This window comes from Callithrix jacchus, chromosome 6 (genome assembly GCF_049354715.1).
Source record: "Callithrix jacchus isolate 240 chromosome 6, calJac240_pri, whole genome shotgun sequence".
In the NCBI taxonomy this organism is placed as follows: Eukaryota; Metazoa; Chordata; class Mammalia; order Primates; family Cebidae; genus Callithrix; species Callithrix jacchus.
Window position 1 is genome coordinate 33,897,993 of NC_133507.1, and position 17,052 is coordinate 33,915,044.

General features: G+C 56.5%; 1 protein-coding gene across 5 annotated transcripts in view; it reads left to right on the forward strand.

Annotated features, from left to right (window-relative positions):
• Positions 1-338: 338 nt before the first annotated feature.
• ARHGEF4 (Rho guanine nucleotide exchange factor 4) overlaps positions 339-17,052 on the forward strand; it is a 210,985-nt gene continuing 194,271 nt past the window's right edge. For all 5 annotated transcript variants that reach the window (XM_035304084.3, XM_078326970.1, XM_078326974.1 and 2 more), the window contains exon 1: positions 339-418. In XM_035304084.3, coding sequence (XP_035159975.3) covers positions 380-418 — 39 coding nt within the window. In that variant the 5' untranslated portion in view covers positions 339-379. The remainder of the gene's footprint in view (positions 419-17,052) is intronic.

Here is a 17,052-nt window from a genome sequence, read left to right on the forward strand (position 1 = left end):
GAGACAGACCTAGGGGACCCGCGCTGCGCTGGGGATGTACAAATGTGCAAGGTGCCTGCTGCTCTCTCTGAGAAAACACTCCTAGGCTCCCAGGGGCCCAGCAGCGCGGCGGGCGGGATGATCCTGGGGGCCCCGGGGGCGGTGTGTCTGTGCGTGCCCATTCCCGCGGATACTAAAGCCCGGGGGCGGGCGGGGCAGGGGCCTGGACGAGCGCTCGGTGACCCTCCCGCGGCCAGGTTTGGGGAGGCGGAGCGTCCCGGAGGTCCGGGGCGGGCACCGGGGCGGGCCCCAGGGCGGGACGGGGGTGGCGTCGGTGAAGCCGGCTCGGCGGCCCGGCTAGTCATGCTGCTGGCGGGCTCCGGGCGCCCTGGCGGCCACCATGCTCAGCGTCGTGCACTTCCTCCGGAGCTTCTTCAAGGTAAGAGCAGACGTCCGGGCTCGGGGTCGGGTTCGCGGCGCACTGCGCGGGTGGGGCGGAGCACAGCCTGCGCTGGCCGGGGCGCCCCGGGCGGTCCCCTGGGCACCGGGTGGGTGGGGACACCCTTGTTGCTCCCCACTTTCCGACGTGCACACCGGAGGTGGCGTCCTGTGAAGTGAGGCCGACTTGAGCGCTGGGAAGGAGGGGGCTCCTTTGGGGGCCGTCTGGACGGTGGCCCCGGGCGAGCCCCTGAGCCGGCCTGGGCGCGTGGGGCACTCGGAGCGGCTGCCGCTCGGCGCAGTACCGCCTGTTTCGGGAAGGACTGCTGGTGCCGGCCCGCTGGGTGCGGGAGAAATGGTTGCTGTTGTATTTCCCGGGCTGAGGGTACGCGAGAGCGCAGCAGCAAGAGGCTGGAGCTGGGGCCAGGGCCAGGGCCCGGGCTGTTGCGCTCCTGCACAGGGTGTCCCCTCTCTGGCCTGATTTCCGGGCCCGCTTACCACTGGGGACCCACTCCGTTGGCACTCCTCCACCTCGCTACCCCCACAGGGACCCCAAGGTGGGCAGAGGCTCCGAGGCACGGTCAGGGGTGGCCAGCCACAGGTTACCAAGCCCCACCTGCCCAGGTGAGCCAGCGGGAGGGCGGGTTCGATGCCCGGTGGTGCTGGGCTCTGACTGCCGGAGGCGGGGAAGAGCCGCCAGCTCTCAAAGGCAGGTCCCGGGGGAGGCAGACTTGTGTGGGGCTGTCGGGCGGAAGGGGCGGGAGGGTGCCCTAATTGGCTGGGCAGCCACCTTCTACCAGAGGTGAAGACGAGAGGGTGTGGTTGGAGTTCTGTGGCCCTGAGTGCTCTGGTGAAAGGCGCAGGAAGCCAGGTGACCCAAGGCAGACCTGCAGGAGCTCTGCCCTCGCTCAGCCTCTCCGCTGGCCAGGCATCAGCTCCCACCCCCAGCAATAATGAAGTGATACAGGCATCCAGAGTGGAGAGGGTGGGACAGCCAGAAGGTGGCCTTTCAGAAACCTGTGCTGGTGAGTACGGGAGATGTAATGGAAGAGCTTAGACCCCCTCAAATGCTGACTGTCACTGAGGAGGTATACAATCTTGAGACAATGACACAACCACCTGGGTCTTTGTTTTGAAAAATGTGGGTGATGACTCCACACTCTCCACACCTTTCAGGATTAGTGTGAAGGTCTTAGAAAACATTGAGTGTGGACTGATGCCTGTAATCTCAGCACTTTGGGAGACCGAGGCAGGTGGATTGCCTGAGGTCAGGAGTTCAAGACCAGCCTAGCCATCATGATGAAACCCCATCTCTACTAAAAATACAATTAGCCAGGTGTGGTTGTGAGCACTTGTAATCCCAGCTACTCAGGAGTTTGAGTGGCTTGAACCCAGGAGATGGAGGTTTCAGTGAGCAGAGATTGCACCATTGCACTTCAGCCTGGGCAATAGACCCATACTCTGTCCAAAAAAAAAAAAAAAAGGAAGAGAGGAAGGGAGGGAGGGAGGAAGGAAGGGAGAGGAAGGGAGAGGAAGGGAGGAAGGGAAGGGAAACGTGTGTTTATGAAGTGGTGAGCTTTGGACTTTGGGAAGGAAGGAAGGAAGGAAGGAAGGAAGGAAGGAAGGAAGGAAGGAAGGAAGGAAGGAAGGAAGAAAGAAAGACCGGCCTGAGTGTGTTTATAAGCCCTGGACTTTGGTTGTGCTGAACCTAAGGCAAGGGTGGCAAGCAGTTGTCCAGGTGAGAGGAAGGTGGCTGGGCAGAATCTGAGTCCCTGGGGGGTGGCCCAGGAGCTCCAGGAGCAGAGGCCGCTGGACAACTCTGGGCAGCCACCTTGCCTGCTGCTTGCTGCTTGGGAGGATCCCGGGATGAGAGCATTTGTGAAAGTATTCCTGAGACACACTGTCCTCCAGTTCCCCATCTATTCAGAGAGGCCTTTCCATACTTCCTGCCCTGTGTCTGCCTCAGGTCCCTGTAGCTCCTGAGACACCTGAGGCCTCTCCATACATACCACAGGGAGCATCACCTGTGCCCCTCAGAGGGTCTCCTTTCTGCTGTCCACATGGTAGGGGCTCTGACTGCCACAGCAGTCCACTTCTGGCTGTGCGAGTGTGTCTTGCCAAGCCACTGGCAACGTAGTTTATACTTGTTTCTTTCAGACCCCGGTCGTAAGGAATACCCTGTGATGACCCAGGTTGCCAGGCAGGTGAGGGAGCTACCTGCTTGAGTCACCACCTGGTACCTCCTGGTGTTCCCTGGGCTTGGTCCTATGGGACCCCCTGATGATGGGTGCTGGACTGGGCCAGAAAATGCCCACTTCATTCTGGGAACCTCAGATTGTCCGGGTCTCCCAGTCAGACTCTGTTAGCTGAAATGCAGCTAGTCTCCACCAAGCCCAGGACAAGGACCCCAAAGCCCCAGGTGTGATTTCTGGTAGCACTTGGTGCAGACTCTGCCTAGCACCCAGATCTACTCGGGCACGTTGGGCACCATGGGATCCATGGGGCCTGACAGCCATGTAGCAGAGTCCCTCCCCGTGCAGGCAGACCAGACAGAGAGCCTGAACCTGCCAGAGGCCCACACAGGTGCACTGCCTTGGGGTCACCCAGAAAATGAGTCGGAGGAACAGCACACCCAAGAGGAAAATATGTTGTCTCAAAAATCCAGGGGCTCACCCAGCATCATGTGTGGGCCAACATGATTTTGCTTTCAAGGGGTATCCCAAAATGTTCCAGACAGCTGGACACCCCTGCTGCCTGCCTGGAGCCATCACTGAAATGGCAGGCCCCTGTATTTTCATAGAATGTATGTCCTACACTCTGGTACCCATATGTCCTAACACTTAGGGTGCTTTGCTACTTGCTTTTGTCCAAGACCTATTAGTGTGCAGAAGACCTGCATGAGGTCCTAGGAAGAGAAAGGTCAAGGTCTCTGTTGGCTAAATTGTGGCACAGAATCAGTGAGCCAAGACAAGGCAGTGAAGGTAGGATGCTGTGCCCCATGGCAGGGAAGAGAACCTGCTTCCACAGATCCCTGAGTACTGTAGCAGGAAACACACACATAGGCACACACACAGGCACACCCACAGGCACACACATAGACACAACACAGAGACCCACACACAGATGCACACACAGCCACTTACGGGCACACATGCACAGACACACACACAGGCACACAAACAGGCACACACACAGGCACACAGACACACACAGGCACACACACAGATGCACACACAGCCACACACAGGTACACACACAGGTGCACATACACAGGCACACACACAGACACACACAGGCAAACAGCACACATACAAAGGCATACACAGGCACACAGACAGACACAAACACAAGCACACAGGCATTCACAGGCACACACACAGGCGCACACACACAGGCATACACAGACACACACACAAGCACACACAGGCACACAAACAGGCACACATACACAGGCACACACACAAGCACATACACAAACACACAGGCATAGGTTCACACACAGGCACACACACACAGATGCACAGGTGTACACACAGGTGCACACACAGGCACACACACAGATGCACAGGTGTTCACACAGGTGCACACACAGGCACACACACACATAGACGGAGTTTTCATCCAATCAGTGGCTCTACACTATGCCAAAGATTGTGGCGGGTTCCGTCCAGTAGAGAGTTGACAGTGGGACAGCACAGCTGATGAAAGAGTCCATTTGATTGAACCCAGAGCCGTCCACCGCATTTTCAAGGCCCTGTGTCTCCTGCACAAGCCTACCTGGCAGGTGAGGGGATGCGGCAGCGTCTCCTGCTTTGAGTGCTGGCGGTTCCTCAGTCTCCGGGGATGAAGCTTTGCTAACGAGCCCCTATTTTGAAGGCGCGGGTGTTGCAGAGCCTTCCAGTTAGTCTCTCCCACTGCAGAAGCCTCCACACTATGGCCCAGGGAGCCAGGATAGAGTTCCTGCCAGGTGTTGGCGTGTGTTTGTCACCTGAGCACTTGGGAGCTGGGGGAATTGCCACAGGACAGGTTTGCAATTCCAGTGGGCTGCCATGAGGTGGACCTAGGGCACAGCTCTCATCATGGCCTGCGTACCGCTGCCTCCAGCAAGCCTCCCTCCTGGTGGTGGGTCGCCAGGAATAGTGTCAGCTCAGAATCAGCCCTCAGAGATGCTGGGAGATCCAGGTGCTTCTCTGTCCAGGAGCTCTGGAAGATTCACAGCATAAGCCTGTGCTGTTACACAGGTGACCAGCCTCCCCACAACTCAAGGAGCTTTGTGTCTATTGAGTGAAATCTGGGAATTGGGCAAGGGGCAATGGAGTTTATTCAGTCAGTAAATATTTGTTGAACACCTACTAAGCACCAGATATTGTTCTAGGCACTCATAGTAGACTCCTGCCTACAGATCTAGTTTTTAAAAGTTGGTTTTTTCACATTTCCATTAATGTTACACACATCAAATAGGACTCTATTGGCATTACCTGTGGATTTCAGTCCTGGCAGTGCCATGAGTGAGTCATCAGTGCCAAGGAGCCTCAGCATAGAACATCCTGGTGCCCCTCTGGCTGCCGGCACCTGAATGCTTCCTCCCATCCTCTGTCGTGCTGGCCCATGCTGGCCTCACGGTTCTCACCTGTAGAGTTTCCACCAATGAGAAGGTCTCCCATCAGCATCTCTAGCTGACAGAGAGCAGTGTCTGTGGCAATATTCCAAGCTGATGGCGTTCTCCTTCCTAAGTGTTTCTTGGTGCTTCAGGCTGGTGCAGGTCTTTTTGGCTCCTCTGAAGACATGGTTAGGGACACTGCACATACTGGTTGTTTCTGATGGGTCTCCATCAACACTGTATCCCTTTGGATATTTGGATTCCTTCAGGGGATTTTGGCTTTTCAGTTTCACCTTGTGGGCCCATTATCAAGCTGAGGCTTCAGGGAAGCAACAGCTCACCTGTTGACTCTCGAACTCCAGCATGGCGGGCGCACCCACAGCAGCCTGGGGTGGGGTGATGCTCTTCCCCCATGGTCGGGGACGTTCCAAACTCGTTCTCATCATTCTCTGGGGTTTTTGCTGGTGTGTGTTGGCACAGTCATCCTTCTCTGAAGTATGAGTCTTCCTCGGTGGTTTCACTTGTGATCAGTTCCCCTGGCCATGCTGGGGTCTGACTCTGCTCGTCGGCCTGAAGGCAGGGAAAGGGGCAGGGTGGGCATGAGCAGAGCATGCCTCACTCTACAGGGTGACTCGCTGGGGAAGGCATAACAGCCTGAAGCAGCCAGGGAGAGAAGTGAGGGCTCAGTGGGATTGTGAGCCCACAACGTGTTCCCACTCCTGTGGCGAGGGTCCCGCTCTCTCCCAAACTGTACTCTGACTGTCACTCAAGGAGCTAGAAAACAACACATCCTTGTGGCTTTGTAACGTGCCAGTCTGCAGATTGCTGGAGTCAGACTGCTTTTTTGGTCCAGGGATATCTCAGGCTGGTGGCTGCAGGAGAGAAGAGATACTCACACTTTATGTAGAGTGGCAGAGAGCCCTGCCAGGACTGAGTGTGTTATTCCCACTTTAAGCTGTCCAGGGCAGTTAGAAGCAGCACGCACACCTGGCAGTCCTGGGATTCTTCATGCCTTTCATTTGGATTTTGTAGCAAGAGCCGTTTCCCCGCTCAAAAGCACCCAGTCATCACTTGGCCACCATTGATAATTTATTCTGGGGCTGACCATGCAGACAGTGAGATGCCAGAATTCCACATCTTCCACAGTGCTAATGTATTTCCACTGCTTTTGGCTTCAACCAGGTGAAATGCCCAGTCCAGCTCTCCTCCCACCTTCCTGCTGGTCTCTTAGCCGCAAGCATCCGGGTACCAGTTTCTTTACTAGTGAAGGATCCTGGCTGCAAAAGACAGAAAAGGGCTCCAGTTAAGTGAAAAAAGAGTAATGTCTTGGCAGGCTGGGGGTACCGCATTGGCTCAGCTTGTGCAGGGATGAAGGGGGTGAAGCGTGTGGGGCCTGTGCAGCTTCCCCAGGCATGGGCTCCACTGCCCTGCTGACAATACCCTCTAGCGACTCTCGCAGGCAGTGAGGTCTGTCCTCAAGAGCCAGGGTCCTGGCTGGGGCTTAGCTGAGCTGCCAGAGTGTGGGACGAGAGGACAGCTGCCTCCTTTCTATTTCCAAGATAGATGGGGCCAGATTTTCAGTTATCTTGGGGTGTCCTTCTACCCCAAGTCCTGGCAGCTGTTCAGCATGGGGCAGACAAAGCCCAGTCATGGCATACTATTGAAAAGTCCCATTGGGACTCACTTGGCTCCTCCACTTTTGTGGGTGAAGGAGGGTCTCAAGTCCAGTTTACTGGGGCCTCTGCCAGGGAGCCACCTACATCCTTGAACTCTTCCCGGGTGAAGGTCACAGCAGGAACACGTGGCTGGAGACCCTGAGCCAGGGTGGGCTGTCCTCGAGCCCTGCAGAAACTGGTCTCCTGCATGACAGAGTGGGCGGGACAGGCCCGGCTGGGGAGCCAGCAGCCTGCCAGGAGGCCCTCAGTGCCTCCCCTGGGCCATGCCTCCCACCACCCTGCACTTGCCAGCCTGGGGTGTGTTGCTGCTCAGAGGCACCAGTGCTTCCTCCTGCTATGGGTCTCCTCTCCCGCACCTGTGCTTTTCCTCAAGACCCTGCCTGTGCCCCTCAGCGTCCTCCCCTGACCTCACCAGATGATCCTCCTGTGCAACACATGTTCTCAAGCACCCCTGCATGCTGGGCCATGACGCAGCCTCTCCAAAGGTTGTTCTCTCTCTCTAGGCTTGGCTCTGAGGGCAGGGCCAGGGTTTGGAGCACAGTGTTTCCTCAAGAAATGTACTGAGTCTGTGTGTGGCCAGGTCAGAACCCCAAGGGGGCCCTGAGTGCAGAGGGCCCCAGGTTGATGTTTCTAGAGAAATGGACTCCTGAAACCCTCTCTCCAAACTTGGGTGCAGCACAGCCCTGCTCTCCAGGTGTGGGCTGGGCACAGCCTGCCCCTCCTCTGCATGCCTGTCCTCCCCTTGGCTTCAGTCAGGTGTCCTCAGCCCTTTCTGAGACTCCAGCCACTGTTTATAAGCCGGGGAGGTGCCAGAGCCCACAGAGGGTTTGCATTCACTTTGGGTCTTTGGTTTTGCTTGTTTCTCCCACTGAGTGCAGCTAGCTCCCTGGCTCAGGAGAAATGCCGTCTTTCTGGAGCCCTTTGTAATTTCCCCATCTCTGAAATGGGTTTCACCTCCCCTTCTGCCAGTCGTAAGGTGGTAAGGTTTAAACTATGTTGCCCACTGGGCGTGACCCTGGCTCCGGGACCTTCTGGGGATGTGGAGGGTGCTGCCTGTGAGGCCTCCAGCCCCATGTTGCCCTGTTGTAAAGGAGGTGGGCTGCCCTGCCTGGTGGGCAGAGTGCTGTCGGCCCTGTTGGCTGGATGTGAACCTGGGCAGTAAACCCTAGAGACCCTGTCCCACCCTGGCTAGCTTGAAATGCCTTGGGTATCAGCCACGTTTGCACCAAATGAGTCGATTTGTCTCTTCTACAGCCTTTGCCTGTGAACTAAAGATTGTCCATGCTTGAGAACTGGTCTACTGGGGAGCACTCCTTGGAAGTTGCCCCCTTCCTGGGTCCCTTTGTGAGGGTGATGGCCCCTGGGTGGGCCCACTCTTCCCATAGAGCTCTATGCCCTGGGGCACCTTCAATTAACCCCTCCACTCTCAGGAGTATGTGAAAATTAAAAATAACAAAACCAAGGAAAAGCATGTGAATTTCAGCATGCAGAGAGAGTGCCCAACAGCTCTTAGCCGTGCCCCCCAGCCTCTATTTCTGTCTTCCTCAAACCCGTATTTTTCTTATAACCAGTGGAGCTGAATGGAGACCCATCTCTGACACTTGGCCAAATGTGACGCTGCCTGATGTTGCCGGCCAAAGTTCCTGCTGTAGGTAGAAAGAAAGGTTTTGGCCGGGTGCCTGGCTCACATCCGTAATCCCAGCACTTTGGGAGGCCATTTGAGCCCAGGAGTTCCAGACCAGCCTGGGCAACATAGTGAGACCCCCATCTCTACAAAATATTTCAAAAAATTTAGCCTGGCATTGTGCACACGCCTGTAGTCCCAGCTACTTGGGAGGTTGAGGCAGGAGGATCATGGGAGCCCAGGAGTTCAAGGCTGCAGTGAGTAGTGATTACACCACTGCACTTCAGCCAGGGTGACAGAAAGGGACCCTGTTTCAAAACAAAACAGAACAAAAGAAAGTGTTTTTACAGAGGCCTGCTGACTATGAGAACATCCGCCTCAGAGCACAGTGGGTGTGGTGGGTGGGAGAAGCCGGGTCTGGTGGGGCAGTTTTCGTCTGTGTGAGAAATCAGGCTTGTGAGAAAACCTGGAAGCCACTCACAGGGTGGCACATCCCCAGAGCAGCACCAGGAGGGAGGGAGCTGCTGCCATACACACCAGCCCGGGCGGGCCTCCAGGGAACCAGCCCATGGCAGCAGCCAGACCTACGGTGTGGTCCCAAATGCGAACCTACAGTGACAGAAAGCACAGGAGTGGCTGCCTGGGGACAGGTGAGGGCGGGCAGGGGTGGGAGGGCGGGTGAGGAAGGACAGAGGCGGTGGAGATTTGCTGTGACTGTGCTCCTGTTTGCACACTCAGGTGCGCTTCCAGTGTGTGAGGTTATTGTGCAGCCTTTACGCCTCAATCAAGCCAGGACCACCTCAGTCAGAAGGCATGCAGGCCTGGCCCACGGTCTGTTGCTCAGGACCTTCACTGAGAGCCCCTTGCTTCCTGCATCCGCTCCCCTGGCGCCCCATGCCCGGAGCCCAGGACGATCCTAGGGCAGCAGGCAGGCAGCGCAATGAGCCAGGCTCGCTGAGACAAGTGGTTCGTGCTTCCTCGCCTGAGTGCTCAGCTGAAACCAAGCCTGTCTTTGCGTCATCAGTGCTGTGTCCTTTCTAGCTGGTGCTGCCAGGGCCTAGGGCCCGGGGACTGTCACCCTGGGGTGACTGGTTATCCGAGACCCCCACAACCCAAGAGTCGCCTCATCTCAAGTGCTGAGTTCCCAGGAGCCACCCACACCAACTGCCACGCAGGACCAGCCTCCCTGCCCCACTTGGCTGTGCAGCCTAAGCCAGTCCTCCCTCTGAGCCCCAGGCCAGCGCCCTCCCTCCAAGACCCTCAGGAACCTGCCTGCCGGGGCTGTGACCCCCGCCACGGGGAGGTGCGCATGGGGAGACTGACATGGGTCGTCGAGAGAGAAGGGACTTAGGGCAGGATTCAGGCCTGGTAAGAGGGGCTTCAGGAAGCTGGACTTTGCTCAGACGGACGCCCATGGGAGGCGTGGGGGCAGCTCTAGGGTCAGGGGTCTTTCTTTAGCAGAAGGAGAAGAAAGCCCAGGCCAGATCTGGACACTTGTGGAGCACGAGGGGTCAAGTTCTGTGATACAGGTATGTTTAGCAGGAGCATCAGGGCCTGCTGGACACCAGATTCACAGGGCATGTCTCCATCAAATCCATAGACACGGGGGCTCCAGGCCCCCGATTCGATTGTACGGAGGAGGCCTGAGCAGGTCTTTTAGGGAAAGCCTGGGAGTAATTGTGATGTGCGCAGGCTAAGAGCCGGATGTGGATTCCTGATGCCCTGTGTCCATCAAGGAGACTCAGGCCTTTTCCAGCCTCTCCCTTGCTGGACAGCCAGCCCCTAAGCCTGATGCACGCTCCAGAAGCAGGCCCCCCTTCCCTTCCCAGGAATCTGGCCTTTCCGGACACTGCTCAGTGCCTGAGCTGAATCTGACAAAGTGGATGATATTAGTGACTGGGGTGCCTCCTGCTTCCTCTTGAATCTGCTTTTTCACCTGGAGTGTGAGCCTCAAAGCAGAGGAGGGCAGGGGAAATGCTTGGGACCTCACAGCCACACAGAGGGATCTGGAGGACAGGAGGTTTCAGTCACCACATTGGACTTGGAGGCACCAAAAGATGGTGACTGTGCACATTTGGTGTGACTTAATCATTCGCCCCTCATGGCAGTGACAGGCACATGTGCTGACGTTTGTGGAATATTCCTTCTTACCTGCAGGTTGAGTGCTCAATGCTGTGGCCCAGCTGCTTCTCCACCGACACTTGGCTCCGAGGTCCTGACTCCCTGGGGCAGGGGTACATTTGGTATCCTGTCCTCTCCTGGGTCCACCCAGGTCCCCTTTCTCTCTGTGAGTTCTAGAGTTTAGAAAACACTGGGCGAGGCTTCACAGGAACAGCGCTGGCTTACAAAGGTGAGGCCTCCGCCTGGGGGTGAGTCAGGCATGGAGGGCAGCCGTGAAAGCCACTCTGCCAGGACGGCCGATGGGCCCACCCCTGTGCCAGCTCCACTGCCTCTGGCACGAGGGCCTGTGTGCCCTGACCCTCCCTACGACCCCTCTGAGAGGCTGGGCCTGGGCCTCAGGAGTGTGTGGGATTGGAGCTGGGCCACTGGGCTGGGGTGTATTTAGGAACAAAGCTGACCAGCTGAATGGAGGCCACCAGTATGAGGGAGCCACGTGGTAGCAGGGCTCTTCCAGAAGAGAGGAAGGAAGGAAAGTGGCCTGAGGACACGGGGCCTCTATCCAGGTGGGCAGGGAGGTGGGCTGAGGCCAGTCTCCAGGGTCAGAACAGGCCATCTACACAAGGTGGGTTGTGTTGGCCTGAAGAGACCTCAGAGGGGCTGCAGCAGGCCTGTGGACCTGTGCTCTGGGCTGCTCCCACCCGCCGCATAGGGCAGTAGGCCCTCAGACCAGGGTCACATCTGAACCACTTTGTGCCCTGCCCAGCGCGCTGACTCGACCCCAGTCCAGCGCATTCATCCACACACAGCACTTGCCTCATCTTGTTAGAGCCAGGCCTGTGCTGGGTGCCGGGGAGACCAAGCCATGAGCAAGATGTACCTGCAGCTCCTGAACAGAGGCTTCTGAGCCCTCTGGGTGGTAAAGGTTGGCAGCCTTGTGAGAATTCAGTGAAGGCTCTGAGTCCTGGTCCTGGAAACCCTCCCTACCTGGATGAGCAGGCACCTCCTGCCTGGCATTCCCAGGTCCAGGAGCCCGTAGACTGCAGGGAGGCTCCTGATGCAAACCCCAGCTCCTCTCAACAGTGCCATGGTGATGCTGTGTCTTTTCCTCCCTCCAGTGCCGGGCTTGGAGCTTTGAGTGGAGCTGGGGCTCTGCATGTTTTAGTGGGGGTTCCAGTCACATGACACTTGGCTCCCCATCTGGGGTGAGACTAGGCCCTGAGGGGATGTGTGTGGTTGTCAGTGTCAGTGGGACAGGGAGACAGGGCACAGGAGACAGGCCTGGATGGACAGCGAGGCTTGGGGTGATGGGCCCTGATGGGGAAGTGCCAGGTGCCAGCCCCTGTCCTGGAGCTGGAGGGTGGTGGGCAGAATAGGAGCTGTGCATTGGAGAAGCTGAGCAGGCCCTGGGCACTTCGTACCCTCCGTCCCAGGGAGGCCAGGTGGGAGCACCACCCACCTGTGCACCCCCTAATGGCAGAAGAGGAGAGGACAGCTGATGGGGACTCCCCTGCTGCCCCCTCTCCTCCTTGGATCCCCAGCCCCAGCCGAGAGCACCTCTTTCCGCCCTCCCTTAGGATCTGGGGTCTGGGTTGTGGCTACATGACCCCTCTCAGTGTCCCAGCTTGAGTTTGTTTCTCAATGTGCCCACCTCCCGGAGCTCCCCAAAGAGTAACAGGAGAGTGATGAAAAAGCTGGGGAGCACTGGGGCAACGACACCTTGCTTTGTTGGGTGTTTAATGTCAAGTCAGAGGGGCAGAGAGGTGCGGGCAGGGCAGGGGAGGCTTTAGGGTGCAGGGAAATTTTTTATGCCCTACAGGGAGGGCCACCCCCTTTGCTGCCATAGAGACAGCCTTACCTGGGGCCCCAGTGCCCTAGGCTGTGAGGTGGGGCACGGTAGCCACTCTGCTCCTGGGTGGCACCCCATAGGCTGGCCCAGGCCGCCTGTTTATCCTGGAACCTGAAGGAGGAGACACTCAATTTCTGAGCAGAGGGACCACTGTTGCGTACCTCCTTTCCGTGATCTAGGATACACTTTTTTTTTTTTTTTTTTTTTTTTTTTGAGACTGAATCTTGCTCTGTTGCCCAGGAGTGCAGTATTGAGATCTTGGCACTCTGCAACCTCCCCCTCCCAGGTTCAAGTGATTCTCCTGCCTCAACCTCTGAGTAGCTGGAATTACAGGCACATACAACCACATCCAGCTGATTTTTGTATTTTTAGCAGAGACAAAGTTTCACCGTGTTGTCCAGGCTGGTCTCAAACTCGTGACCTCAAGTAATCTGCCCACCTCAGCCTCCCAAAGTACTGGAATTACAGGCATGAGCCACCTTGCCTAGCCTAGGATATACTTTTTTTTTTTTGAGACGGAGTTTCGCTCTTGTTACCCAGGCTGGAGTGCAATGGCTTGATCTCCGCTCACCGCAACCTCCGCCTCCTGGGTTCAGGCAATTCTCCTGCCTCAGCCTCCTGAGTAGCTGGGATTACAGGCATGCGCCACCATGCCCAGCTAATTTTTTGTATCTTTAGTAGAGATGGGGTTTCACCATTTTGACCAGGATGGTCTCGATCTCTTGACCTCATGATTCACCCGCCTCAGCCTCCCAAAGTGCTGGGATTACAGGCTTGAGCCACCACGCCCAGCCCAGATATACTTTTTAAAACAGTTAATACTTTTGAAATCAAAATGCATTTATAGTTGATGTGTACATTTAACATAGTGATTTCTTTCCCCTTCAAAAGCTCCCCTTGACTTAGTGGCATCTTTGTAAGCAGGAAACAGGATGGCCGTAACTGCACATGTGGTCGGGGCCAGCGTGGGGTATTCCAGGGAGGCCCCAAACCCTGACCCCACCGGGAGGCTCCCCTACTGCTGGGTCAGCCTCCTGGTCCCACATTTGTAGGGCATCCTCAGAGGGACTCACAGAAGCAGCTGGGCCAGTGCCCCAGGGAGGGGGCAGCCTCTCCAGGGGCCCCTGGGAAGTATGTGGCATCAGGTCTGTCTGTACCTGGGGAAGGAGGAGCCATTGGCCACTGCCTGCTGTGTCCCTGGTAACCCTCATGCAGAGGGGTCTCCTCTCAGAACACCATGAAGAGCAGGTGTTTCTGGTGATACCCATGTCCCAAGTCTGCCTAGATAGCTGCTGCTGCCCATGGCCAGGGGCTTTCTGGGAGCTGGCTCTGTTCTGCTCCCTCCATGAGCCCAGTCCTGGGAACCTCTCCAGTGGTCCAACATCCACAGTCAGCATCTAAACGACTGCTGCTTAGACTCCCAAGTCCAAATTGCCCTGCACCTCCCCCTATAAGGACACAGGTTCCCCCAGGTGGGCCAGTCCACAAGGTGGGCACATAGCCCATGGGCTGCAGGACAGATTGTGGGGGCTACAGTGCCCCGAGCAGAGGTGCATTGGGCCATAGGGTGGTGTCCATACCCCACTTCCCTACCTTCAACTGTCCTTGTGATGGAGGCTCCCTCGGTAGACAGGGGACCGAGGTGCAGGTGGAGGTGAGAAGAGCCACAGGGGAAGGGGGAGCAGGAGTCAGCGTCAAACCCCCTGCCATGGTGCAGCCTTTCCAACAACATCCCTTTGGATGACATCCAAGGCTGTGGGGCCTCTGTCATGCATGAGCTTCTCTGGGGCGTTGTCAGAGGCAGAGGCTTCTGCTCCACACAGGCTTGAGGGGCTCCAGGCTCTCTGTGCAGCCTGAGCAGCCCCTGAGTTTCCAGAACCACCCTGCTGGGTCCCCTGGCAGAGCTGTGGGAGGACAGGCAGGACATGAGTCCTCCAGCTTTCTGTGCTGTGAACACCACAGTCCTGACCGCTGTGGAGCTGAGAAGTGCCTGCTCTTTGAGAAGGATGGTTGGGATAGGACCGGCCAGAGGCCAGCATGTGCCTTCCCTGCCCTGACAGCCGGGTGGCTGTGACCTGGGAATGCAGGGCAGAGAGGACACTAATCTGGATGCCTCTGTCATTGGCGCCGGCGGTCACGGGGGTGCTGGCGCCAGCTCCGCAGACAGCTCTGGTTCACATCCAACAGCCATGCAGTGCTGGTGCTCAGGCTGCTGTGTCTTCACAAGGGAAGGAAGCCCACATCTTCCCGTGACACAGGCGGCTGGGAATGGGGTGACAATGTGCTCTCAGCCAGAACTTGGTATGGTTCATGCAGGTTGGGAGTGCTACTTTGCTGCAATGCCGAGGCCTGCACCTACTGGGCAGGTGCTCTGGGCCTGGGTGAGCAGCTGCACATTGTCTCTATCTGAGAGGATGGGGTGGGGGCCTCCAGTCTGTCTGCAGAGCAGCAGGGCAGAGCCTGACACTTTGTGGGTCACACAAAGAACAGTAATGACACCAACACAGCTCTTGGCCAGTGTGATCCTTCTGACTCCTGCTGTCCTAAGCTCATTCGTGAGGTGAAACAAACTCCTGACCCTCCCAGGGCCTCCATGGACACAGCCAGCAGGAAATGCAGGGGTGTTGACTTGCTCTGCCAGTCTCTCGAGTTGTGTGTAAGGCCCAAATGAGACATCGTGAGTTAATGTTTATAGAAGCTGGGAGACCTGGTCCAAATTCAAACACCACCACTTGCTAAGTTGGTGCTTAACTGTCCTGAACTTCAGTTTCCTTACCTGGAGAATCAAGACAATGAGACTTGCCTCATTTTAGGATTAAATAATGTCTAAAAAGACACAGGGCACGTGGCAGCACTTTGTCTGTAGCTATTTTATTATTCCAGATGGTGTTTTTACTGTGGGGGAGATGAAACATTCCAACCTCACAACGTTTATTCTTTTTTTTTTTATTATACTTTAAGTCCTGGGGTACATGTTCAGAGCTTGCAAGATTGTTCCATAGGTATACACATGCCATGGTGGTTTGCTGCCTCCATGCCCCGGTCACCTACATTAGGTATTTCTCCTAATGTTATCCCTCCCCACACCCCCCACCCCTGCAACAGATCCTGGTGTGTGATGTCCCTCTCCCTGTGTCCATATGTTCTCATTGTTCAACACCCACCTATGAGTGAGAACATGTGGTGTTTGGTTTTCTGTTCTTGTGTCAGTTTGCTAAGAATGACAGTTTCCAGATTCACCCATGTCCCTACAAAGGACATGAACTCATCCTTTTTTATGAGGGCTGCATAGTATTCCATGGTGTATATGTGCTGCATTTTCTTTATTCAGTCTATCCTTGATGGGCATTCGGGTTGGTTCCCAGTCTTTGCTATTATAAGTAGTGCCACAATGAACATTCATGCGCATGTGTCTTTATAACAGAATGATTTATAATCCTTTGGATATATACTCAGTAATGGGATTGCTGGGTCAAATGGAATTTCTATTTCTAGGTCCTTGAAAAATCACCACACTGTCTTCCACAATGGCTGAACTAATTTATACTCCCACCAACAGTGTAAAAGTGTTCCTATTTCTCCACATGTTCTCCAGCATCTGTTGTCTCCTGATTTTTTAATGACCACCATTCTAACTGGCGTGAGATGGCATCTCAATGTGGTTTTGATTTGCATTTCTCTAATGACCAGTGATGATGGGCTGAGTGCCTGCTCCACCGCTCACCTGGAACTGCTGCTGGGGATGCGGAGGCTCAGGCAGGCCCTCCCCTCTGACGAGCACATGGGTCTAGTGGCAGAGACAGGTGGGCTGGCCAGCAGCAACAGTCACCTTGCAGTGAGGAATAGGACCAGGGACATGGCTGGTGTGGGAAGCCCAGGAAAGGAAACTATCAACCCTGTCAAAAGGGAAAGGGGAGCCTCGGGGAGCCGAGAAGGTGGACAGGTGAGAGCAGACCACGGAGTGGTGTCAGACAGAGCACAGGCTCAGGGTACAGCGTCAGGGTGCCATTCTGCCGCACGACCTCCAAGGATGCTGAACAGATGAAGCAATGCCCTGGCGAGACTGACTGTGGGTGGGGGAGCCCTCAGGCCAGACTGACTGTGAGCCGGCGATGGTGGGAGCAGGGGACTGACTGTGAGCCCAGAGCTGTCCCCGGCTGAGACTGACTGTTGGGTGGGCGGGGGAGCCTGGCCCAGAAGGTGGGACGCGCAGCGCAAAGGCTGACATCCCTGAGTGAGCACGGTGTGCAGAACTCCAAGAGTCTCAGGAGGAGGCTGCAGGTTGAGAGAGAGGTCTGGAAGGCAAGCGGGACTGGGGTGGGCCTGAGCCCCGACGCCTGCCTCCTGCAGGGTGGAGAGCTGCGCTGGGGAAACAGTCAGATACAGCTTGTGCTGAGTCTTGAGCCAGGGCGCACAGGAGGCGCCACTCCTCTGGGTTGCCCTCCATGAGCCCAGAGCCCAGGAATAGAGAAGGGCTGAGCGAGATGAGGTCAGCCTTGGCAGCTGGGAGCTCGGCAGCAGGCAGCCGCCCTTCTGCAGGCTCAGAGTGAACTGCTCGCCCTGGGTCGGGCCTGCCACCTGGGCAGGGGGGAAGAACCTCCTTCCAGCAGCCTGACACTCCCATCAAGGGTCAGCAGAGTGCGTCTGGCACCAAGGCTATGCGTGTTTTGTGCTTTGGGTTCCAGGAGGCCATTTCCACAGCCCTGCTCTGCCTTCATATGGCACCATAAGTCACCCTGGAATCCCCATGCCTATTCCAAGGCCCAGT